The 24,414-nt window shown below is 51.2% G+C and overlaps 1 protein-coding gene across 2 annotated transcripts in view; it reads right to left on the reverse strand.

The window, feature by feature from the left end:
• Positions 1-24,414, reverse strand: part of KIRREL3 (kirre like nephrin family adhesion molecule 3) — a 489,958-nt gene that overhangs the window by 53,531 nt on the left and 412,013 nt on the right. For both annotated transcript variants that reach the window (XM_012808957.1, XM_012808956.1), the window contains exon 4: positions 20,115-20,264. In XM_012808957.1, the coding sequence (XP_012664411.1) occupies positions 20,115-20,264 (150 nt within the window). The remainder of the gene's footprint in view (positions 1-20,114; positions 20,265-24,414) is intronic.

Genomic DNA, 24,414 nt, shown 5'->3' on the forward strand with positions numbered 1-24,414 from the left:
TAGGAGTTCCCTGGCTAACAAAAATTGAGGAGAGTGACACCCACCCCCCTTTAGTGCCCCTGCCCCAGGACTCCCCTCTTTTCACCTCTAGCTTCTCCAAATCGTCCTCTCTGTTAACCAGGGCCCAGCAACTCAACACTTCCCTGCTTTCAGATCTGTGCCCCCCACCCCACACGGTTCTCTTCTGAGACCATCAGATGTGGTGATGATCTCCCTCAAACACCTATGCTGGCTCCCCATGGCCCTCAGCCAAGCTCAAACTCTTCAGTGTGGCTCAAGGCCCCTTCCTTTGAGCTTTACCCTCCTACTGTCCTTCCTCAAGGACTGAGCTCTACACCCCCTAAACTTGGCCCTGCACTCAGGGTGGTGATCTGATGGCTCTCTGGGCCTTTGCTCACATTACTATCCTCCAGTTGCCCCTGCTACCAAGGGAAGGCAGCAGCTGCTCCCCTGTGAAATCTTCCCCGATTTTCTCAGCTGAAATGTCCCCATGTTTTGCTGATATGCTGGAGGACCTCTCCTCTCTCTGCTCCATATGAGAGCACAGTGCACGTGCTGTGTCTCCCCCCTCCTCAGCTGTATAGGCTCCTTGAGGGCACAGAGGGAGTCTTACTATCTCTGCATCCTGCTATTGGGTCGGACGTGATGTTTTTATAATCATAGGAACTTTACAAAGATTTGGAGAGTAAACGAGTGAATGAACTAGCGGGAAGCCTCGACCCATGGACGGTGGGGTGGTCTGAATATGGACACTTCTGGAAACTGCCTCTGCTTTCCCGGGCCAACCCATGAATGCATCTCCATTACTGGGTGCCATTAGGTGGTCAAGGTGTTGAGGGTTACTGGATGGAATTTCCCAGTGGGTCTAGGAATAACTGAATCCTGCTTACACAGACCTCCCCAAAGCCACTGGAAGTGAGGCTAGTGCAACCCCGTAGCAGTGCTTTTAGTCTTATTTAATTTGAATTAACTCAACTTTAAGTTTAAATAGCTCCTGTGGCTTCTGGCTTAAGTGCAGCTCCTCTGTGAGCCCTTGGAGACCTCACTACACAGGGAAGCACAGAGGGCCTGGACCCAACACCTTTTTGGTGTCAAATGAACCTGGCCATAAGCTATTTCAGTGACTCACATTAATTTAGCTAATAAACAAGATATATTTTTACTGTATTCTTATTTTTTTCAGTGCTGACATGGGTATGCTGATCTATTAACCAGCATATGAGGGTAACTGAGGCAATGTCACTGTCTGACCATGTTAGGAGGGTAGTTCTTCTGACTCTGCGCTGTCTGGCGGGTGGCCACTGGTCTGTCATGTGTGCTCACCTGTTTGCACACACACAGACCCTTGCACCCACTGCAGAGACAGCTCCTCCCGCCTTCCTGGGTCTGCCTCTCACAGCCTCTCCCTCCAGCGCCATTTCCTTGCTGTGAGCCCTGTGCCCGGCAGGGCATTTTCAGTGCAGAGGCGCTCCTGGCTGACGGCTGGGCCTCCTGTGTGTTCCTCTGCTGGTCTGAGGAGTCCATCCAGCAGGCCGTGGGTGGCCTGGTCGGGCAAACCCCTGTGACTGTGGAGCCAGCCGGGCTCGGGCCCAGTGGATGCTCTGTCAGTTCTAAGGCCTTCCCTTACCTCCATCTTGGTATCTGTGAGACTGGAAAGTCAGGGCCACAGAGGGACAGCTGGAGCCAGTGTGGAACCTGGGGAGCGAGGGTGCCCAGGAGAGGAAGGCAGACAGGAGCCACCTCAGCTGGGTTCAGTTCTGGTCTGTGTCCTGTACCTACAAAGCGTCTCATCTGTGCTGTGAGTGACAGACCAGCCTGTTCAGCTGCAAGTTCTGGGCTCTTTAATCTAGGATAGCTGAGTATATGACTGAGTCTGTGACTGTCCGTCAATTTGCACAAATTCCACGCATGCTTCAAACCCTACCTTGCTGACGCCCTGGACACTGCTGCCTCTGTCTGCCTTCATTTTCCTGTTCCTGCTTCCATTTCTGTCCAACTCTACCCTGCTGAGAGCTTCCCGGGGGCAGGGCTGTGTCTGGGTGGGGCAGAGCGGGCACACACTTAAATGGCACCAACGTAAGGGCACTGATGGGCCCAGGTGAGCAGTGGCAAATGGGGGACAGGTGGGCCATCCCTCCAAGGGGAACTACACAGTTGTTTCCAAAGGTTGGTAGAAATTAGACTTTTCTTTTGGCAGTTTTTGGCCAGGGCTGGATTTGAACCTGTCACTTCCAGTGTATGGGGCCGGTGCCCTACTCCTTTGAGCCACAGGCGCTGCCCGAAATCAGACTTTTTTTAAAATTCAAAAGCCTCTAGATCTTAAATGTTGGCAACAAGTGTAAAAGACCACATAGGCGCTCTGAGAGCTGACAAGGCTGGGCCTGTCTGTGTGCCTGCTCTGGCCTTCCAGTCACCAGCTGCTACCTGTGAATTGGGTTCAGCCACCCAAATGCCCACCTGAAAAGTGCCCCCCACCGGGCAGATGACCTCAGCTGCCCAGCACGTAGTATGCGGCTGACCCATCTCCTTTGGAAAGCATTGTCCCAGGGCCTGCTGTGGGGTGGTCTGCCCACAGCTCCCTCCTCCCAGATGAGGTGGGGTGCAGTCAGAAGTTGTCCCGATTTGGGTGGACACATCTCAGAGGGAAATCGATTCAGGCAAGCCCTGGTTCACAGTGAATGCTAAAAACCTCCCTCTGGAGAACCATTTTCTGTTATGGACTTTTAAGAGCAGTGGCTGGAGAATCGCTCTGCCCCCCCCCCCCTTTTTTTTTACTTTTGGTGCTAGGCTATGTCTCTAGTCAATAAATAAGTGGGAAATACAGGATTTGCAAGAAAGTAGAATGCAGTCAAAAGGTAAATTGTAGGCTTAAAAGCCCCTGTGAGACTGGCACAGACCTGGAACATTTCCTGGTTTGACACCATTTTCTTCTCAGCCTGGGTCTGGCTCTGAGATTTGCACCTCTGGAAAGGTAATCTTTAAAACTGATTTCCCTCAGTTGCATTTCACTGGTCTAGAGACTAACCAGGCTATTGCATTACAGTATAATGTCAACATTTCACTCAACTTAGCCTTAATTATTTTTCTGTCTTGCCAGTGGAATGGGTTTAATAAGATTGATAGGCGGTGGGGAGGTGGGGTGATCCTGTGTACAGCCCAGATAATCTGCCGAGCTGATTTTCTCCTCATTGGGTGTCACCAGTATAAAAACATAACTAAAAGCATCACAGCACTTAAGTAATAATAATGTCAACATTTCACTTGCCTCCCCCTTCCTTATTTTCTCCCTCACTCTTGCCATCTGAGCCTGTTTAGATAAGATTGCCACACAGATAAACACCGAGGGCTCTTAGGCAGATAAGCTGCTGTCTTTTCTGTGTTTTAGAAGGAAAAGGGAGTGTTGCTGGTAGAAAGGCATCATTCTCTTAGATCTTTCTGGGGGGTGTAAGAGCCTTTGAATCCTGGGTGGACCAAAGGCAGTGGGGGAGGCAGGCGGCTGTACAGGCAGATGTGGACACTGGTGTGGGCAGCGTGGCCTGGGAGGCTGGTGGCCCCAGAAACTGGAGGCAGGGGAAGGACCATCTCTGTGCACCTGCTCTCGCCCCAGGGTGCCCCTGGGTGGGGGTGACTGAGGTTTCACATGTTTGGAGGAGGGGTTCTGATTATGTGTTCCACTAGCCCCTGGTCTGGTATAAAAAAGCACATGGGCGGGCCTACCTTTATGTTAGGGAGATATCTAGAAATCTCAGCTCCCCTGGGAAGGAGGACAAGGGTTGGGCCTCCATCTTGGTGCCAACCACCTTAATAAAGTCATAGCTGGGGAGGAGGGCGCACCTATCTACCTAACAGCCATAACTTAGCTGCCAACAGCAGAAGGTGTAGAGGATGCACCAGCAGTGGGGTGCAGTAGCGTCTGGAAGGTGACCTAGAGCAGCCTTGAGATTAATTGTCATGTCATTAGCTTGAATGTGCATTGTGGTCCATGCCTCCCCTCCACGGGCTCTCAGAGAGGCTCACGGGGTCAGCATGCACAGTAAGACTCTGAAGTCAAGGTAATTGAACCACAAGGTAGGTCTGAGCCAGACAGTATAAAAGAAAATCAGTAGCCATGACCCAGGCCTTTGCTTTGTCGTGACAATGGGGGGCCCATTTGCTGTCTATGGTGAATGTATCCTGCTCTGTAAGCCTGTATCTCACTCTTACACTGTAAATCTACCTTTCTCTTTCTCAATAAACTTTGTTTCATGCTTGTGTTACCTTGGGGTGTCTGGTCAGTTTTCGACCAACAGTGCTCCAAGAACCGAGGATCCATGCTCCTGCCTGAAACCTGACATTTTAGGAGATAGGTAGCCACCTTGAAACACAACATTTGCTCTTTACAGCTGTTACCAGCCACTGTTTACCCAAATGGCCATCTCCTCAGGGCGCTGCTGCTGGGGAGACCCTACCAAGGCCAGAGGAGTCCAGGTGCCCACATCTGGAGATGGTTCTTTCACTTCCAGGGCTACTGTCAGAGATAAGTTGGGGACTTGGACTCCATGGTACCAGTCCAGGACCCACGGCACTCTGTGCACCCAGTGAAGTGTTGATGACCTATAAATTTAGTCTAGAGTAAAAATGCTTTGAGATAGGAAGATGCTATGTAACCTCACAACCTATGAGGTAGAATCTGTTTAAGGTTTGCTATAATGAAGAGTGACATTGCTAATGCTTATTGTGGGTACATAAAAGTAATAAAGGGAAAGGGCAGAACAGCTCTTTGAGGACTTAGCCTCTCTGTTCTACAGAATTGCTGGCTTTTCTGTAAATAAAAGTGAAACTATTGATCTCCCATCTGCTTCTCCCTTGATTGGCTTGGGTGACAGGCTGACGGACTGCTTGGTCTGGCTGCATAGATTGGTTGCTTAATGGCCACAGGGAAGTAGCCCAACCTTCTGAGCCATAGTTTCCTAAAAACACAGAGGTGGGTTGCTGTAGACTGCATGTTTTCATTCTTCTACCAACTCTACAAATTCATACGTTGTAACCCTACCCCACAATCTCCACACTGTGATAGATATATATATATATATATATATACACACACATATATATATATATATACATTTATTTATTTATTTATTTTGAGCTAGAGTCTTGCTCTGTCACCTTGGCCAGAGTCCAGTAGCATTGTCATAGCTCACAGCAACCTCTAACTCCTAGGCTCAAGTGATGCTTCTGCCTCGGCCTCCTGAGTAGCTGGGACTACAGGTACTGCCAACACACCTGGCTGATTTTTTCTATTTTTTGTAGAGACAGGGTCTCACTCTTGCTCAGTTGGTCTCCAACTCCTGAGCTCAAGGCTCCTTTTTCTTCCTCCCAGAGCAATGGGATTACAGGTATGAGCAACCTAGCCCCACACCGTGGTATTCTGAGGTTGGGCCTTTGGGAGGTAATTAGGGTTAGGTTAGGTCTGAAGTTTGGTACCCTTCTGATGGGATTAGTGCTCTTACTAAATGAGGAAGAGACGGGAGATCTCTCTCTCTCTCCCTCTGTCTCTCTCCATGTGCTAAAGAAAGGACATGTGAGGATGTACTAGGAAGAGGCTTCACCAGAACCCTGCCCTGCTGGCACCCTGCTCTGACTTCCAGCCTCCAGAACTGGGAGAGAAGGGTATGTGTTGTCTGTGCCGCCCTGTCTGTGGCACCTGTGACAGCAGCCTGAGCTCACTAAGACGTGGCTTAGATCAGCCACTGTTACTGGAGGCTCGCTGACTGACTCCATTGAGGATGTGAATCTTCTCCCCAGAAATGCCCACATACTTTCCGAACTTAGCAGGGATGAAAACCTTGCATGGTCCTGACTCCTCTGTTTCTCTCATCCCAGCTTTCTGCTTCTCCACTGCTGCTGCCCTGGGCTGAGTCCCTCAGCTCTCACCTGTGTCCTTTGAGAGCCTCTCATCAGGTGGTCTCCCCTTGCCTTCTGACAGCCCCTTCTCCACCTAGCAGCCAAGGTAATTCTTCTAAAATACAAGTCAGATCCCACCAGTCCTCTGCTTGGAGCTTTTTAAAGGCTCTGTGTTCTCTTCACTTCACATAGATTTAGCTTCAGGCACCACAGCTAATCCTTCACCTCTGTAAGTCTTTGTTTAAAAGTCACCTTCTAGGGATGGCACCTGTGGCTTAGGGAGTAGGGAGCCGGCCCCATATACCGAGGGTGGTGGGTTCGAACCTGGCCCCAGCTAAACTGCTACCAAAAATAGCTGGGCGTTGTGGTGGGTGCCTGTAGTCCCAGCTACTCGGGAGGCTGAGGCAAGAGAATTGTGCTAGCCCAAGAGCTAGAGGTTGCTGTGAGCTGTAACGCCACAGCAGTCTACCCAGGGTGGAAAAAAAAAATCACCTTCTACAGGGAAAATATGAATCGACCTATATCAAATAAAGAAATTGAATTAATAATAAAAAATCTTCCCATGAAGAAAACCCCAGGCCCAGATGGCTTCATTGGTGAATTCTATCAAATACTATCAATCTTTCATAAAATCTTCCAGAAAGGCGAGGAGGAAGGAACACTTCCCAACTCACTCTACACAATCAGTTAATACTCAAGCCAGACAAAAACAGCACAAGAAAAGATAATTACAGACCATTTTCCATCATGAATATAAATGAGAATCCCTCAAAAAAAAAAAATTGTTGGCAAACTGAATCTAGCATCACATAAAAAAGATTATACACCATGACCAAGTGGGATTTTAATCCCTGGGTTCAAGGTTGGTTTGATGTCTGAAAATCAATTAATATAATAAACCATATTAATAGAATAAAGAATAAAAATTACATTATTATCTCACTAGTTGCAGAAAATAGTTGTTTCACAAATTCCAATACCATTCATAGTAAAAACTCTCAACAAAGTAGGAACAGATGGTAACTTCCTCAGCCTGATACAGGGTATCTGTGAAAAACGGTCAGGTCACATATTTTATGGTGAAGGACTGGATGCTTCCCTTAAGGTTGGGGGACAAAGCCAGATGTCTCCTCTCCCCACTTCTATTCAGCATTGTACTGAAAGTGCCAGCCAGTGTAACAAAGAACAAAAGGCATTGTATTGGAAAAGGTGAAGTAAATTTTGTCTATATTCACAGACAAAAAGATCCTGTATGCAGAAAATCTTAAAGAATTCACAAAAGACGATTAGAGCTATAAAATGAGTTTGGCAAGGTTACAGGATTCAAGAGTCATATAAAAAAATCAATTGCATATATGTTAGTAATAAATAATCTGAAAATGAAATTCTGAAAACGATCCATGCAGGATACAACTACAAGAAGAACTCTACTTAACATGTGCACATATTGTAATCTAGCTGTTTGGACCCTCACCTTAATTTGAAATTAAAAAAAAAAAAGAAACAGGCTGGACACAGTGGCTCACTCATATAATCCCAGCATTCTGGGAGGCCAAGGAGGGTAGCAATCTGAGGAGTTTGAGACCTGCTTGAGCAAGAGCAAGACCCTATCTCTAAAAAATAGCCGGGCATGGTGGTGGGTGCCTGTAGTCCCAGCTACTTGGCAGGCCTAGGCAGGAGAATCACTTAAGCCAAGAGTTTGAGGTTGCTGTGAGCTATGATGCCATAGCACACTATTGGGGGCAAGAAAATGAGACTCTGTCTCAAAAAAAAAAAAAATCCATCATCATATCAAAAAGAACATAATACTTGGGAACAAATTTAACAAAAGAAGTATAAGATGTACACTGAAGACTACAGAATATTGCTGAGTGGAATACTATTTAGCAATACAAAGAAATGGATGGGCAATAAATGCTACAAGGTGGATCTCAAAATCACAGTGCTAAGTGAAGGGGCCAGAACAAAAGAGTTGTGTGACTCTATATGACATTTCCGAAAAGGCATGTCTATAGCAACAGAGCAGATCAGTGGGTGCCTGGGATTGGTGGGACTGGGGATCGACAAGGGGACGTTTTAGGGTTATGAAGTGTTCTAATACCAGATAGCGGTGATGATCGCACAGCTGTAAGTTTACTAAATGTCACTGAGCCATACACTTAAAATGGGTGAATTTAATGATATGTAAATTTTACCATTAACTGTTAAACAATAAAAGGAACGAAAAAAATCTGCCTTCTCCATAAGGTCAACCCTGACTGACTGCTCAACCTGACCTTCCCCTGGGAAACCCACCCCCCTACACTGCTTTTTGGATTGCACTGATCACCTTCTAATATGCTGCAACATTTTCTAAACATTTATTGTCCAGCTCCCTCTGCTGGAATTTAAGTTTCGTGGAGGCAGGTGTTCTGATCACTGAGGAACCTTCTCAGTGCCTGGAACGTGACTTGGCATGTGAAATGTAATAAAGATATGTTGAAAATGGGGTGCATGAAGAACCCCTGATTGGAGGACTCTATAAGCTCTGAAATTCTCTAATCAAGGTTAAGTTTGGGGAGGGGGTCTTACCATGGTTTCTTGTAGTCCCTGCTAGAAATGTTGGCTAGGCCAAGTTGGTCTCTGGGGCTGGGCCTGGAGGTGGGCCAGGGAACTGTCTGGGAGAGTGAGAGGACGGGCTCCCCTTGCCCAGGCACCTCGCAGCTCCAAGCGGAGCTCTTTTCCTTGTGGACCTCAGCTGACCCATCTGTAAAATGATTTCTCTCAAGCATCCCAGTGAGTGTGTCTCCATCCCTGTGTGCAGTGAGGAAAGTGAGAGAGGGTGGCAGGGAGCAGTGTGCCGGGCATGGGGCGGGATGAGCCCTCCACAGGGTGGCCATGTGGCCACAGGCCTGCACGGGTCCCTTTCTCGCCTCCTCTGTCAAAGCTGCCAGGTGATCTCTCAGCTGCTAACACCGTTTCTGACATGTTTTCATATGGAAACCTCCTCCTTTACACAAACATTTACTAACACCTTGATCGACTTGTGAAAGTGTGACACTTTTTTGGAAGCCAGCCTGCTTGGGTTGTGGGGCTTGGCTATTTATTTTTGTGAGATGGAGGCAGCTGAGTGCCTGTGAACTATCTGCTTAGGGAAACCTCCTCCATGGGGACAGAATAACTTTGAGGCATGGGGAAAGAGGTGGTGGGCCAGCTCCCAGCTGACCAGCCTCAGTGGCAAGGGAAGTGGATGCTGGTCTGGGAACAGGGCTCCTTGTTCAGGACATCCCCCTGGCCCTGTGGGCCCTGGGATGGGGCACCTAGAGTCCATGTCCATGTCATAGTCTGTAATTGCAGGGGGCGGTTGGGTAGTGGTAAGTGCAGAGTCCAGAAAGGAGGCAGGACATGACTTGGTGGGAAGGGAAAGGGTTTGGAAACACAAAACCCTGCAGATTCTGGATCTTTGCCTTTCCTGCTTGTGCCTTCTTAATGACTCTCCAAAAGGGGACATAGGGCCCATCTGGTGGAGCTGGTCAGAATGTGAATGAGGGCCCCAGCCCATGTGTGCAGTCCTGGGCATAGGGCCTGGCGAGAGCAGCAGCTGGCTGGCGTTGCCTTTCTCTTCTCTCCACTCAGAACCGACTAATGTGCTGCCATTTCTGTGCACAGACGTGGCTGGCCTTCGAGCTCTTCATCCCTGCCCAGTGGGGCACATCCAGGGCTCAGCTGCCAGGGATTTGGCACCAAGCAGGAATCCCGAATGGATTCCTGAAGCTTCCTTGAAGCTGTGTCCATCCCTGTTCACCACCCAGAGTGTCTGGGTGTGCATGGCGGGCAGCTCTTGCTCTGATGCTGCACTGTGTTTCTCGTCCTTTCCTGGCATACCTTTTGCTCCTGGTGGGGGCTCTCCCCTGAAAGCCCTGTTCCGACTGGACTGATCATCACCATGCTTTTACCAGGTAAGCATTGGAGCTTGGAGTGCCCTCTACCTCCCCCCACACACTGACCCTTGTCTCTGCTGCCCTCCTAGCCTGGCTCCAGTGGCTTCCTCCTGGGAGTTGGCTGTGTTGAACCCCCAGAGCCTGACCTTTCCTGCCTCTCTTCAAACTCAGACTCATTAGCTTAGCTGTGTGCAGGTCATGAGGCTGACATTAGAGAGGACATACCAGGTTCTGCACGCTTCTTCTCCCAGCCATAATGCTCAAGCTCATACATGTGGCATTCCCACAGCAAGCCCAGCCTCTGCTGGTCCCACATTATAGTCCACAGTTCCAGTTGTCTGTCATTCCTCCCCTGTGGCAATTCTGCTGCCCTGGAGGCACCAGCATGTCCCCAAACTCTGGCTGAGAAATTTAATGGGCCGATATCTCACCAGGGCTGGAATTGTCCCTGCAGTCTGTGCCTCTGTACTACTGGCCGTCTGGCTGGGGAAAGCACATTTCCAGATGGTTCTGCTCCCTTCCCTCTGTATCCTCTCTCTCCTGGGCCAGCCCATCACCTCGCTCAGCTCCAGAGCTGGGATGGTTACTGTCATCATCTCATCCCTGGGGCTGAACTGATTTTCTCCCTATAGAAATAGGCATGTGCTGGGCACGGTGGCTCATGCCTACAATCCCAGCACTCTGGGAGGCTGAGGTGGGAGGATCCCTTAGTTGGACACCAGCCTGAGCAAGAGCTAGACCCCATCTCTACTAAAAATAGAAAAATTAGCTGGACTGTGGCAGGTGTCAGTCACCTATAATCCCAGCTACTGGGCAGGAGGATGCCTTGAGCCTAAGAGTTTGAGATTTCTGTGAGCAAGGTATGTGGGAAAACTCAGCTTCTTCTTGAATGGTCCCAGAGACAGGGAGCTTACTACTTCACCACTCATGAAATCACTACTTCTGGTTGTTAGTCTTAATTGGGACAGGAATCATCCTCCTGGCCCTGGGTCTGCTCTCTGGGGCTCCACAGAGTAGATCTATTTCTCTTTCAGGGATTTGAGGAGGGACTCGATTTCCCTAAGTGTTCTCTTTAGGAAGCGGAACCTCCCTGTCTCTCTTAATTCTGTGCATGGAATATCTCTTTATGTCTTTTCCAGGTGCCACACCCCGGTTAGACCGTGGGGACTTCACACTATCCCTGGTGCTGACCAATCGCAGGTGGCCTGGGCCACACACAGATTGGGTCTGGTCTGGTACTGTGGGTACTCCCAGCTGTTGCTCCCAAGGCCTGAGTTAAATCATGATGATTCTCCTGGTGCCTCCAGGGTCAGCACACACAGGGAGACCAAATGGCTGAAGCTGGGGACAGAGGGACACAGAAGGGTCAGCAGCTGGGTCCATTGGGGGTCTGCTGTGTAGGGAATGGTGTGTGTGGGTGCATGTGTGTCCATGTGTCTGTGTGTCTATGTGTGTGTCCTTGTGTGCACATGTCTGTGTTCATGCGTGTGCACACATGTGCATGTGTGTCCACGTGCCCACTTGTATCTGTGTGTGTGCCCACATGTGTGCATATGTGTGTGTGGGAGCAGAGCAGAGAGTTGTGGGCTATGCCTCCCATTTCTAGAGCCTGCAGGGATGTCACCCAGATATGGTGTGATGAGAAGGGTGGTTCCAGGTGCCGGGCTGGAGAGGCTGTAGGTCACAGGTCCCCAAATGCCTCTCCCCAGTGAGACTTACAACACAGGTCCCATCACAGTACCTAAATACCAAAGCTATGGCCACTCCCAGCCCCAAGGCAGGAGTTCATCTTTCCTCTGGAGAAGGAAACCCCCCTAGGAGAGCCGGCCTGGCCCTCTGCCTCTGTGGTGTCCTGTCTGTCCTGAGGCAGTGGGGGCCTCCCTGGGCTCCAGCCCCTGTGCAGTCTCCTGGGACTCCCTTCTCTCCAGTCCTGGCCTCTGTGTGGTCTCAGGTTGCAAGATTTCCTCTGTTAACTCCCTCCTAGAATGCACTCCTCCCTCACCCATAGGCTGTGGGGGAAGGCTTCCACTTAGCGGAGTTTTCCTTTCTCATTTCATGCTGTAATGGAGATTCATTGCCAGTTTTAAATCCATAATTTGCCATGAAACCCTCGTCTCAGGACTGGGCCGAGGTCAGAGCAGGGAAGCAGTGAGCTAGTTTTGGCCTTTTGAGGGCTCCCTGTCTAGCTCTAGGTCTCTGGGCTCACCCCGGGCTGGGCCTCAGACAGAGCCCTGGGGCAGGAGCCAGGACAGGGCGATCCGATCCGTGAGGTAGGGCTGGCCACTGCCCCACCTTGTCTGCTGGAGTTGCTCCCTTTCGTTTTGTTTTTTATCAGGGGAGCTGACCACGCCAATGACACTGTGCTTTAGGCTCTGTTCTCTGCCAGACTCCCGCTAAGTCACCAAGAATTTGTCCATTTTCTGAAAGTGACTGATTCCTTTGATGGCATGCTTTTGTGCCTATCTTGAGGACACTGATGATCTGACTGTGTCTGGGCACATGCGTGCACTTGGCCATGTATGAACACATGCGTGCACTTGGCTGTGTCTGGGCACATATGTGTGTATTTGTCCTCAAGGCTATCTCTGCATATGCAGGGGAATGGCCAGGGGTCAGCTAAGCTTCCTGACCAAGGACCCTAGCAGGACACCTGGACAGAGGTGGGTCCTTATCTGAGCTTCTGCAGACCTTGAGGGACGTTAGAAGATGCCCCAGGCTTGACGGTCAGAGTAGGTGAGAGCTGTCTCCAGGCAGCAGACGCCCGTGCATTACCGGAGAGTGGCTTGGATTTCACTTGTAGTCTGGGGCTGCTGGTTCCATGCCTCATGGGCAGGCACCAGGGGATCAAGGTCCTGACTCCTGCAAATCTCCATGGTCTGAGCTCATGCTCTCTTTGCCAAGCAGTTGAGCCTGGCTCAGCATCTCCCAGAGTCACGCTTGGTTAAAGCAGCTGAAGGACATATTACCCTTGCTCCTGAGAGCTAGGGAAGAGGGACTCAGGGAACAATGCCCCTCGTGCCTGGCCCCCAAACTGTGAGCAAATGAGGCAGAATCACATTTAGGCCACGAGTGGGTTTCTACTTCATCTTTTTAGCTCTGGATTTCACCAGGAAGAAAGTAGCTCCTGAGATACTCTCCCAGGTCTTGCCTGAATGTCGTGGCCAGAGGCAGCACCGGGCAGGAATGCATGCCTCCCAACTCCCAAGCCAGGGGCCCTTGTCATGCTCTGGGTGTGGTGGTGATGTTTCAGGACTGTGGGGGGCTAGCCTGTAGAGCCTGTCTTTTGGTTATGGAGGGTGGGGACCCTGGAGAGTGTGCAGGAGCAGGAGGTTAGGCACCTGTGTGCAGTGGGCTCTAAGTGGACTCCTAAGACTCTCTTTGGCTCCCTTTATCCTGGGTGTGTGTGTGGGGTCATTTGAGATGCTTTCAGTGGCAAGCGATCATTTGGACAGGTCATGTCAGGCTCCATGCCACTCCAGAAAGGGACCCATTTGTCCCAGTTGCCCTTGGTGCTGGGTGAATAGGGTAGGGTCCCTTGCATTAGGTTTTCCCCAACTTGAAGAGGACCCTGCCTGATCCCTGCCACCCATATTCATGTAGGGAGGCAGGTGTGGACTTTTGTCTCTGTCCCTGATGGACTCCCTCCCCCTCTGGAGCTTTAGCATCTGTGAGTCCCTTGTTCCATCTCACTTGCCACCACAAGAGCTGCCTCAGGCTAGGGAGCAGCAGCTGCTCTGGGTAGCACTCAGGGTGGCACAGGGCATTGAACCCACAGACCAGGCCCTGCCCTCAGGGTATGATTTAGAAGGGAAAGACTATTCCTCAGCTTAAGGCAAACTGATGGCTCCAAGCTAGGTTCACCTATCACTGAGTAGGCAGGTCCAGGTAGCACCAGGCAAGCCCCGAGTTAAACTGGGTGGAGGAGAAGGAGGAGGAGGAGGGGAACCTGCTTCTGGTCCCAGCGACACTGGGTGTTCTGAGCTGCCTAGGAGGGGAGGGAAGGAGCTGGTGGCAGGGCAGGGTATGGGACAGTGAGATTCACGGCAGCTCAGACACGGCTCCCACGTGGAACTCCGGGAGATAAGGAGGTTTCTGGATCGTCTCTCCCATCTGCGCCTCGCTTGCTGCACCTTTGTGGGGGCGACTGCAGGGTAATGGATGTGGCAGGAAACAGGCACGCGGCACAGATGAGATACGGCTCCTAAGACCAGGCTGGGGCCCAGGCAAAGCACGCTTAATACTCAGATAAGGAAGTCAATTCTGCTCATGCTCCCAGGCACGCTGCGGGAGGGGCCCACGGGAACACGGCCTTTGTGCTCAGCTTGCTGGATGGACGTCTTCCCTCAGACATGGTCTGACCCTCAGGAGGCTGGGGCGCTTGTTGGGAGCTCCTGATAGCAGTAATGACACAGCTGTGACGCCGGCAGCCAGCACCTGTGTGCCCCGCTGTGTGGCAGGCCCTGTTCCGAGATATGTGCCCCGTGTCATTTCATCATGTCTTCTCCAGCCCTGGAAGGCAGGTGACTATCCCCCATTTTACGTGGAAAGAGGTAGGTACCCAGTAGCTGGATAACTTGCCCAAGGTCACTCTGTGGTGAGGTGCACAGCCAGGTCTCTCGAGTCTGGACGTTTTTTTGTTGTTGAGACAGAGTCTCACTATGCTGCCCTTGGTAGAGTGCTGTTGTGTCACAGCTCACAGCAATCTCAAATTCTTGGGCTTAGGAGATTCTCTTGCCTCAGCCTTCCTAGTAGCTGGGACTATAGGCGCCTGCCACAATGCTGGCTATTTTTTGTTGCACTTGTCATTGTTGTTTTTAGCTGGCCTGGGCCAGGTTCGAACCCACTACCCTTGGTATATGTGGCTGGTGCTGTAACCACTGTGCTACGGGTGCCGAGCCTCGAATCTGGGCTTTGAGTGTGATGTTGTGTCTTCTCTCTCAACACCGCACAGCAGGCTGCTCCTCTCAGGTGAATGCAGGGGTTACCACACAGTGCCTACCAGGTGCTATTCTCTGCTGTGAGGTTCAGTGTGGACTCCCCACACTTGCCCTCCAAGCCCTGTTGCTTCAATAACCACCATGGACATTTACTGAATGCCCGCACTGTGCTAGGCGGAAGCACACACCTCCTTCCTGAGAGACTCCGTTACTTTTGGAGTGATGTGTTCAGTACTGTGATCAAGCTGCATAAGGAAGGCAGGGGGATCAGAGTGGGGGACAACAGTGAGGCCATGTGAGCTTCAGGGAAGGCTTCCTGAGGAGGTGATATTTACAGCGACTTGACAGGTGAGCACAAGTTACCCAAGGGAAGAAAGGTGGGAAGGGCATTTCAGGGAGAAACAGTGGATGAAGGTCCAGTGGGAGCTTCAGGCTGGTTGTTAGTTCTCCAGCAGGTGGCAGGGGAGACAGGGTGGGGGTGGGGGTGTCTGGGGCTGGAGATAAGGCAAGGGCAGGCCTCCAAGCACCTGGTCTACCCTGGCCAGACACTTGGACATGCACAGCTTCCTCACCCGTGAAGAATGGCTCACAGCATCCCCTACTGATTTGCCTTTTATATCAGGGTGACTATGGGTGGGTTTCTCATAACCAGTGTCTGGAAGAGTGGTTTAGAAGCCAGTGTCCTCGGGCTGTTTCCGCTCCACCTTGCCTTGCTGGCAGACCTCTAGTTATTCACTGTTCCTCTCTGGACCCAGCTCTCTGGAAGACTTGGGGATTGGGAATCACAGTGGGCTTGGGATACCCTGCAGCTCTCAGGAGAGCTGTGGCAAAGGGCACTCGTGGTGTTGAGGACACGTGACAGATGGGACCTTATCTGTTTGCCCCTCTCAGTATCTGGGGCTTGACATCATTTAAAAAGCTGTCCTCTTTATTTGAATTGACTTAGTCTCCCTCTTAAATAATTCATATTGATTTAGGAAGCCTTATTTCTAACTAGAGCCACAAGACAGCAGAGTTAATATTAGAATGAGGCAGAAGAAGAGGGAAGTGGGGAGGAGGCTGGGAGAATGCCTTTTCCAATAACTAGTCTGACACTCAGCACCCTTTCCCCCTTTCTGGTCCTCCTCCCTGCTCTACTTACCCCTTTCCACAGCATTTACCACCCCTGACACGCTCTGTCTTGGTGTGATCAACTCTCCAGCTCTGTGTATCATTTACTGACTGTCCTGTGCCCTCTAGACACCAGCACTGCCAAGGCATACGTGGCTTTCTCTTTCATTCACTGATAAATGCCAAGTGTGGAGATCGGTGTTCAGCACATGGCAGGTGCTCAGTAAGTGTCTGTTGGTCACATCCTCCTTACTCACTTCCTCCTTGCTCCAGGTCCCCCAGCTCCTTGTTTCCCAAGTTTCCATGCAGGTGGAAAGATCAAGTTCAATGCCACCCATACAGCTCTGACCCTGGATTAATTTGGATATTTTCAACCCTGGCATTCCTGCAGGTGGGAAAAGCAGCAGTTTGCATGCATGTGTCCGACAACATGAAAGTGCACAGCACCATATTGCTTACGGTTCACAATGATTCTATGAGATTGGTATTTGTATGACCCCTATTTGATAGATGAAAAACCAGAAATTCTTCATTCATTAGAAACCCCCCAAATATTATTGAGTATAGACAAAGTACTGCTTACAAAGAGTTGAACCAAAGAGAACCAGATGCAGCCCTCAAGACCTTGCCCAAGGTCTTGTAGTTCGCAAGAGGGTATTCTACGTCCCAGTCCAGGGCTCCCTGCTACAGGACAGCTCTGCATGGGTCCTGGGACCTGTGATGTGCACCTAAGCTGAGGCTCTGCAGAGCTGGCTGGGCATGTATGAACATGGGATGCAGGGGGTCTTTGCAGGGAGGACTAGGGTGGAGGTACACAGCCACGTCCTGGGCCCCATCTCCGGGCCTCCAAGTGCAATGCTGTCTAAATCCCCCTCACCACCTCCCTGTGCCTCAGTCACCACACAGGTTTTGGTTCTGGTGGGGGATGGCCTAATGTCCTGAAATAGTTGGTACAGTACACTGCGTGCCTTGCAGTGAAAGGCATGTCCTTTTGGGGGCTGGACGATTTTTAGTGATCCTCTTATTTATCACCATCCTGCATTTTAGGGATGAGGAAACTGGGACCCAGAAGGCTGAGAAACAGGGCCAAGGCCACATAGCTGGTCCGTGGAAGAATCGAGCCCATTACCTCTAAGTCTGTTTCTCTTTTCATGATGTCACAATTCCTGAGATGTTCTGCGGTGGGAAAAAGATGCCTGCCATGAGCTGGGCTGAGTCAAGGCCTGGTGCTTGGCAGCTGGGTGGGCTACAGGGGGAGTGCAGGCTGACCACTGACCTGGACTGGGGCCCCATCTTTGCCTCCCTCAGCTTTGCACTTGACCCCTTCCCCTCCTGCTCCTTCCCTCTGGCCTCCTGGGTAGCACATGCTCAGCTCAAAGTTGCTCCTTCCCTGATTGCATCTGAGAGCTGGAAACACGATGCTGATTAATATGTCTGTGACTCTAGGCTTGGCTGCCAGGCCGGGTCCCTGTGCCCTCTCTGGAGCCCGGCAGGCTCCGCAAGCCGGCCCTCTGGCTTCTCCGAGAACACTGCGGGCAGATGCATATTTTAACAGTGCACATCTGTTGGCTATATAATCTCTTGTATTTGCCCTCCTCACTTGGTGCTTTGATGGAAGACCCCCGGGGGCCTCCCTCTGTTCCAGCCAAAGTGTTTGGTTTGCAATTTTGCCGGATACCATCTGATTCTGCTCTCACATCTTCTGCAGGTTCTAATCAGGCTCTTACTTTATTTAATTAAAAATCTATCTCAGGCAAATCCAAGCTAAATTAGGAAGTGCTCTCTTCCCTGGAACACAAGGAAGGCACCACCCTTGGGAAACTGGCTGGGACATTTTCCTGGGCTGAGATGTCACAGCAAAGCAGATGGGGTCTTGGTTGGGCAGCCAGTTGGGCCTTCAAGACCTCTCCCTGCTCTCGGAGCAGCCGCTATGTCCACCTGCTGCCCATAGCCCAGGGCTCTCTTTCCAGCTGTGGAGTTGGCTTCCCACACTGGGGCCTCCATCCAGGGCCAGCAGTGGGCAGGGAGTGGTAGAGAGGCTGGTAGGCAGTCAGGAAGCTCTTTCCTGCCTGGGGTTAGTCTGCCTAGTGTAAATAGTTTTTGCAGAGATTGTCTGAAAGGCTGACAGACAACATGTCTGTGTAGGCTCCCTTTCTGGCTCTCAGGGATCCCCCCGGGGGACCCTCCTGAGGCCCTGAAAACATCCCACTGCTTCCACCTGGTCTCCAGACTTGACTAAAACATCTCCTCCAGGCAAATCCAGCTCTGTACCCAGAGGGCAGTGCCAGGCCATCCTCTGGAGATGGGCGAAGCGTATGCCTTTCAGATGTGACCCAAAATTAAATGGAGTCTGCTCAGACTGGATCCAGAGCCCTGCTGTGAGAAGCCTGGCCCCTCACCAGCCAGACAGATGAGGCTCTACTGGCATTTGGGATGGAGACACTGGGCAAAGAGCACTGGTTTGGAGCTGAAAAATCTGCACTGCCTCTGCCTGTCTGAGCCTCAACTGTCTTGTCTATAAAAAGTTTAAAATAATTTGGACTTTCACAGTCTGGACTTTGTTACCTGACCAAGTGAGGAGAGAGGAAAGGAAATGTTAGGGGCAGGTGTGGCGTTAAGGACAACACACGTCTCCATCTATTTTGGGGCTCCTTGTCAAGCCAGAAGCATGGATGATGCTGGGGTTCCTCTCATCCTAGCATTCTCTGGCCCTGCCCAGCAAAGGCAGACAGGACTGAACCATCTCTGAAGATGAGGACCCTACAACTTTGCTTAGCAAGTGTTTTCTGGCATTTTGCACTCCTCAAAATCAGAAAAAACACATTAGTTTCTAAACACTTCCCCTTTCCTCCCTCAGCCCCCACAGCACACTACAGGCTCATCCCTGCTTTAGCCGCCACCTCGGGAGATGTGAACGTAAGGCACTCCCACCGCACCCCAATTCTCCTCTGAGGGGTCCCAAGTTATTCATCTGCTCGACGGGGTTTATTCTCTCATTCCTTTCATTGCAGGCTGGAGGAGACTCAAAGGTTGAAGGAGGTTTCTGAGGTTGGCCCCAAGTTCTTCCTCCCTGTCTTATGAAGCCAAGCTGTGAGCATGGTAAGTGGTCCTTGGGGGCCTGTCCACTGTGGCGCTTGGAATAACCTGCCTTGGTGTGTTTAGCCATGTAGATTTGAAGATAAGCTGACACATTCTTAAATATTTCATCTCTGAGCAGCCGTGTGCCTTATTTGCCAGGCGGGGAGGCACGTCCCAGCTGCTGACCCTGTCGTCAAACCTTCACAACAGCTGCTGAGGGCTAGCTGGGACTCTCCTCTCCTGGCTGCCCTGCTCGGCCCCCTGCCCATGCCTGCAGACTTGTGTACTAGGGGCTGGGAGGTAGTGCCAGGAGCCCTGGCTGGGAGCCCCTGGTCCCAGCCAGGCCCTTTGCATCTGTGCGCCTCAGTTTCTTACCTGGGGTAACGATCCCTACCCCAGAGTGGTGTCAGGGGCACCTGAGGTTGTATCTGAAGAGCTTGGAGAGCTGCTATAAACTGTGGGCCAGTGTGAGTGCTTGTCACTTGTGTGCACAGCCTGGCCCCCAGCGGCCCTGATTCTCAGTAGCACCTTGCTGGACAACGGGGCTGCAGGCTGAGCTTCATATCAGACCTAGGCAGCTGCAGAGGTCCCCAACCCCACATGCCTGCCTTTAGGCAGGATCTTCCAGGGTCAGTGTGCTCCCGGGAAGGCGAGATGAAGATAGACCCTGGGGAAAATGTGCAACTTGGAAGAGAAGGGGCTTGAAGTGGGCTTTCCTGGAGTGACCTGAGAGCCAGGATTCCTAGGGGGCAGCAAGGGGGGGAAGGCACAGAGGTCACTGCTGGTTGCCATGAAAACTAGGACCACGGGGGAATCAAGCTCCAGGCTGATTGTGCAGGGGAGGTGGACAGATAGGGTCTGTTAGCACCCCCGTGAGGTCAGTTCAGAGAGAAGGGTCCATGGCCGTGCTGTGTTCTTCCTGGCACAGCAGCCAGTCTGGACCATGTGTGCAGAGCATGCTTTTGGCGGATAAATAGGCACTTAGCAGCCCTTGTTAACTCCTGAGGGGAAACATCCGAGCTGGATGGAGTCATAGGTCTGTCAGCACTGGCCTCTGATTTCTTGGGAAGGGCCGTTTTTGGTGCCCTTTGGGAGGACACCAGGGGAGAAGCAGTAGATAAGCCCTGTGGGCTAATGCCCAGCAGGGATGCCCCCGGAGTCTCTGAGTGCAGATAGCACTTACCCAGGACCGTCAGGCGGGCAGGGCGGGAGCGGATGGCAGCCTGGATGGCCTGGCACTCGTACACAGCGTCATCCTGCAGCTCTGCCCTCAGAATCTTCAGGTGGTGCTCTCCGGACAGGTGGTTCCCCACCACCAGGTACTGTGGGTAGCCTGTGAAGACAGGGGCGGCTCAGAGGATGGCTGGGCAGGCAGCACTTAGGCCGATCTCAGCACAAGAGTCTTCCCAGGGCACTGGGAAGTTGTGTGTGTGTGTGTGTGTGTGCACATGTGCAAGTGTGTGCCTGTATGCACCTGCGTGTGCAAGTGTGTGTGCATGCACATGTATGCACGTGCATGTGTGTGTAAGGCTGTTGTTGGCTTTGTGTTTAGTTAACAGTGTGGGCAGACACAGCCAGGCTACCTGGGAGATGTGCACTCTGGTAAGAAGGTGTGGAGAGGGGTGAGGGGAGGGAGAGACCCCTGCTAAGAAGCACAGAACAGATAGTAAGAGAGAGGAAGAGAAAAGGGAAATGTTTAGAAAGCAATCAGTGACTTTGGGAAAGTCTTGTTTCCAAGAGGAAGAAGGTAGAAATCTTAGCCCACCTCCAGCATCTGTGGTCTGAGGCCACTCTGAGCTGTGCCTGGCCCTGGTGTGGTTGTTCCTGCTGCCCACTCCCAAGCCCCAGGGCCTGACTGAGCACTTAAGAGGTACTCAGGAAATTCAGGAATTTGGGGCCCCTTATACCACTGGCAATGAATAATAGATAAATAAAAGTTTGAGAATGATAAATCATTAATCAGCTTTCTTGCTGCTGTGTAGGGCTGAATATAAATGCCAACTTTGGTGGTGGCTGGCCAGGTGGGGCAGAACTCTTTGATGGGTCTCTGGCCCTAAACCTTCTCAGCTTCTCCCCAGAGGAGCCCTTTCTGTGCAGCCCTCAGTGAACTCCACCTCCCCCTGCTTCCTACCCCGTGGATCTTTGGTGAGGGGACCCCTTCCTCCCAGTGCCATCCATCCTCTCCTCAGAGGCTTTCCTCCACTCCCACCCCCTCCAGCAGCCCCAGATTGCTGCCCCTTCTGCTGGACTTTGACATGCACAGGAGGGCAAGATCAGAACATTTGACCTTTTAAAGAGAGGATGAAGCTTGAGTAAGTGAGAGAGAAACAGGAGGGAGACTGGGAGACACCCTGGAGCTCTAAGTTTGAGTGAGGTGTGTTGACCACCACACCTGAGGATTGCGCTGGCTCCAGGCACAGTCAACAAGGGAAGCACTTTAGAATATGCTTAATTATTTGAGGTGTGCAGCAAGGGTCCAGGCTGCCAGAAATAGCAGTGAGGTCCCTGTCCCTGGCTACTTTAGGCAGGGGCTGAGAGATCATTGCTCAGGGCACTTCAGAGGCAATTTCTGTAGTGCAATAGGAGAGCTCAACACCTGCCCCCTCAAGCTAAGGGTCTTGCAGTGGTGGGGTGGCCTCCCCAGGGCGGTGGAGGAGGCTGTGGCCATTGCCAGCCTTCAGCTGAGCCTTCAGTCTCACGTCTTTATGGCCACCACTGTCCTCACCATACAATCAAATGGCCCTGCTCTCTCTAGCTGGGTAGGCCTAGCCAGAGCTGCCCACAGCATCAGCTGTCAACCTGAGAGTACTGCGTGTCCTCCAGGCCTCCCCTCTGCCCTCTGCTGGGCTCTGGGATGGAGCCCAGGTAAGAGAGCTGGTCCCTGGGCCGGGTGGAGGCTGGAGGCTCCAGTCCAGTACTCTCCCTTCTGCTGCCCCAGCTCTGGACCCTGCTGTCCTGGGATTAGCCCTGGTCTGCTGCAGGCATCTTGGTTGGAGCTTTTGTTTCTGTTGTCTTGAAAGCGATCAGCAGTGGGACTCTGCTCTCAGAGCTGCTGGAAGCAGCAGTGATGGGTTTGTTTGTATTTGCCTAATCAGGTGGCCAGCTGCGTTGCTATCCAGAGGAAGGCAGCATATTTGCAAAACATAACTCAGAAGTGGGCAGTGTCTGTGGCTCAGTGAGTAGGGCACCAGCCCCATATACCAAGGGTGGTGGGTTTGAGCCTGGCCTCAGCCAAATTGCAACAACAACAAAAAATAGCCAGGGGCTCTGGCAGGCACCTGTAGTCCCAGCTACTTGGGAGGCTGAGGCAAGAGAATCGGCTAAGCCCAAGAGCTGGAGGCTGCTGTGAGCTGTGACACCATGGCACTCTACCGAGGGCAACGAAATGAGACTCTGTCTCTAAAACAAACAAACAAACAAACAAAAAACACCCCAAAAAACATAACTCAGAAGTGTAGATTCCGGGGAAGTTCTAGCCCTTTCTACAGTATCACCATTCTCTCCTGGTACTCCCCAAATTGTTTAGAGTCTGGGTTCCACAGTCATATCGCCTGGGTTCCAATGCCAGTGTGATGAACTGCTTCAATGTCCTTGTGCCTCAGTTTCCTTGTTGATAAAATGGGGACAATGCTAGTGCCTCAGAGGGTGATGGTGAAAGTTAAATAGAATAATGTATGCACAGTGCCAGCATGCAGAGTGGACTGTAAATGCCAACGTAAATTCAAACAAGGGTGCATCATAATGTAAGGTGGCCCGAGAAGTCTTCTTCATCGTAAGGGAGGGCAACAGGGCACCTGGGCCCTGTGGGGTTGAGTATTAGAGTCAGATGCATTTGGATTGGTTATGTAATTGAGTTAATTTCTCTCTTTCTCTCTCTTTTTCTTTTCTTTTCTTTTTAAATTTTTTTTTTGGGATATAGAGAGAATCTCACTCTGTTGCCCTGGGCAGAGTCCTGTGTTGTCATCATGGCTCACGGCAACCTCGAACTCCTGAGCTCAGGATCGGTTCCTGTGCTCAGTGGTTAGGGCACGGGCCACATACACTGAAGCTGGTGGGTTCAAACCCGATCCGGGCCTGCTAAACAACAATGACAACTGCAACCAAAAAATAGCCAGCCATTGTGGTGCCCGCCTGTAGTCCCAGCTACTTGGGAGGCTGAGGCAAGAAAATCGCTGAAGCCCAAGAGTTTGAGGTTGCTGTGACCCGCAATGCCACGGCACGCTACTGAGGGCAACAAAGTGAGACTCTGTCTCTAAAAACAAACAAACAAACAAACAAACAAACCTCCTGCACTCAAGTGATCCTCCTGCCTCAGCCTCCCGAGTAGCTAGGACCACAAGAACCTACCACGACTCCTGGCTAGTTTTTCTATTTTTAATAGAGATGGAGTCTTGCTCTTGTTCAGGCTGGTCTCAAACTCCTGAGCTCAAGCCATCCCTGCCTCCACCTCCCAGAGTGCTGGGAAAACAGGTGTAAGCCACCATGTCCCACTGGTCTGTTTTACTCTCAACTGTAATTTTTTTTTTTGAACCTTCTTTTCCCCCTCCAGGTCACTATAGATTTTTGAGATTGTGTCTGAGAAGTACTTGAGATTTTCAGAAGAAAAATAGTCTATCAACAGGAGGGACTGTTTTTGTAAATAATTTCCTTTGACTGAAAGGCACCTAGGTCTTCAGCAAGGGTATTATTCCTGGCAGATCCTATGGGCTGCACAGTTAAAATGGGAAAGGACAGAGAGGCAGCAGGCTGAAGTCTAGCAGCACTGGGCCTCAGTTTCCCTGTATGATAACTTTTGTAGTATTAAGTGCTCTGTATAAGGCTGGGCATGGTGGCTGATGCCTGTAATCCCAGCACTTGGGAGGCCAAGGTGGGTGTATTGCCTCAGCTCATAGGTTTGAGACCAGCCTAAGCAAGAGCAAGACCCCATCTCTAAAAATAGCCAGGCGTTGTGGCAGGTGCCTGTAGTCCCAGCTACTTGGGAGGCTGAGAAAAGAGGATCAGTTGAATCCAAGAGTTTGAGGTTGCTATGAGCTAAGATGCCATCGCACTCTACCAAGGGTGACAAACTGAGACTCTTTCAAAAAAAAAAAAAGTGTTCTGCAAATACTTGCTGAGTCGAGCTGAGTTCTGTTATGCTTACTTTCTCATCAGGCAAGCAAGCAATATTGACTAAGCATGTAAGTATCTCTCGTGACTGCCATGATGCTATTTTGGGGGGCAGGTGATTAAATACAGGGCATAAACTCCTTTCTCTGGAGCTTGAGTTCATTGGCTCTGCACGGAGAGGGCCACCCAAGTCAGGCTGGGCAGGAAGCAGACCTGAGCTCCTGACAGGCCACTGTCCTTCAGCACTGAGCAGGCCCCAATCTCAGATCCCAGGAGCCATTTGTGGAACTGGAAGCCAGAGGGTCAGTTCTCCAGGCCATGATGACCACTCTATGCATGATCTTTGGTGAGATGGGGCTCCTCATGGCCGCTGACCC

Source organism: Otolemur garnettii, unplaced genomic scaffold (genome assembly GCF_000181295.1).
Source record: "Otolemur garnettii isolate 467f Iridium unplaced genomic scaffold, OtoGar3 scaffold00097, whole genome shotgun sequence".
Lineage (NCBI taxonomy): Eukaryota > Metazoa > Chordata > Mammalia > Primates > Galagidae > Otolemur > Otolemur garnettii.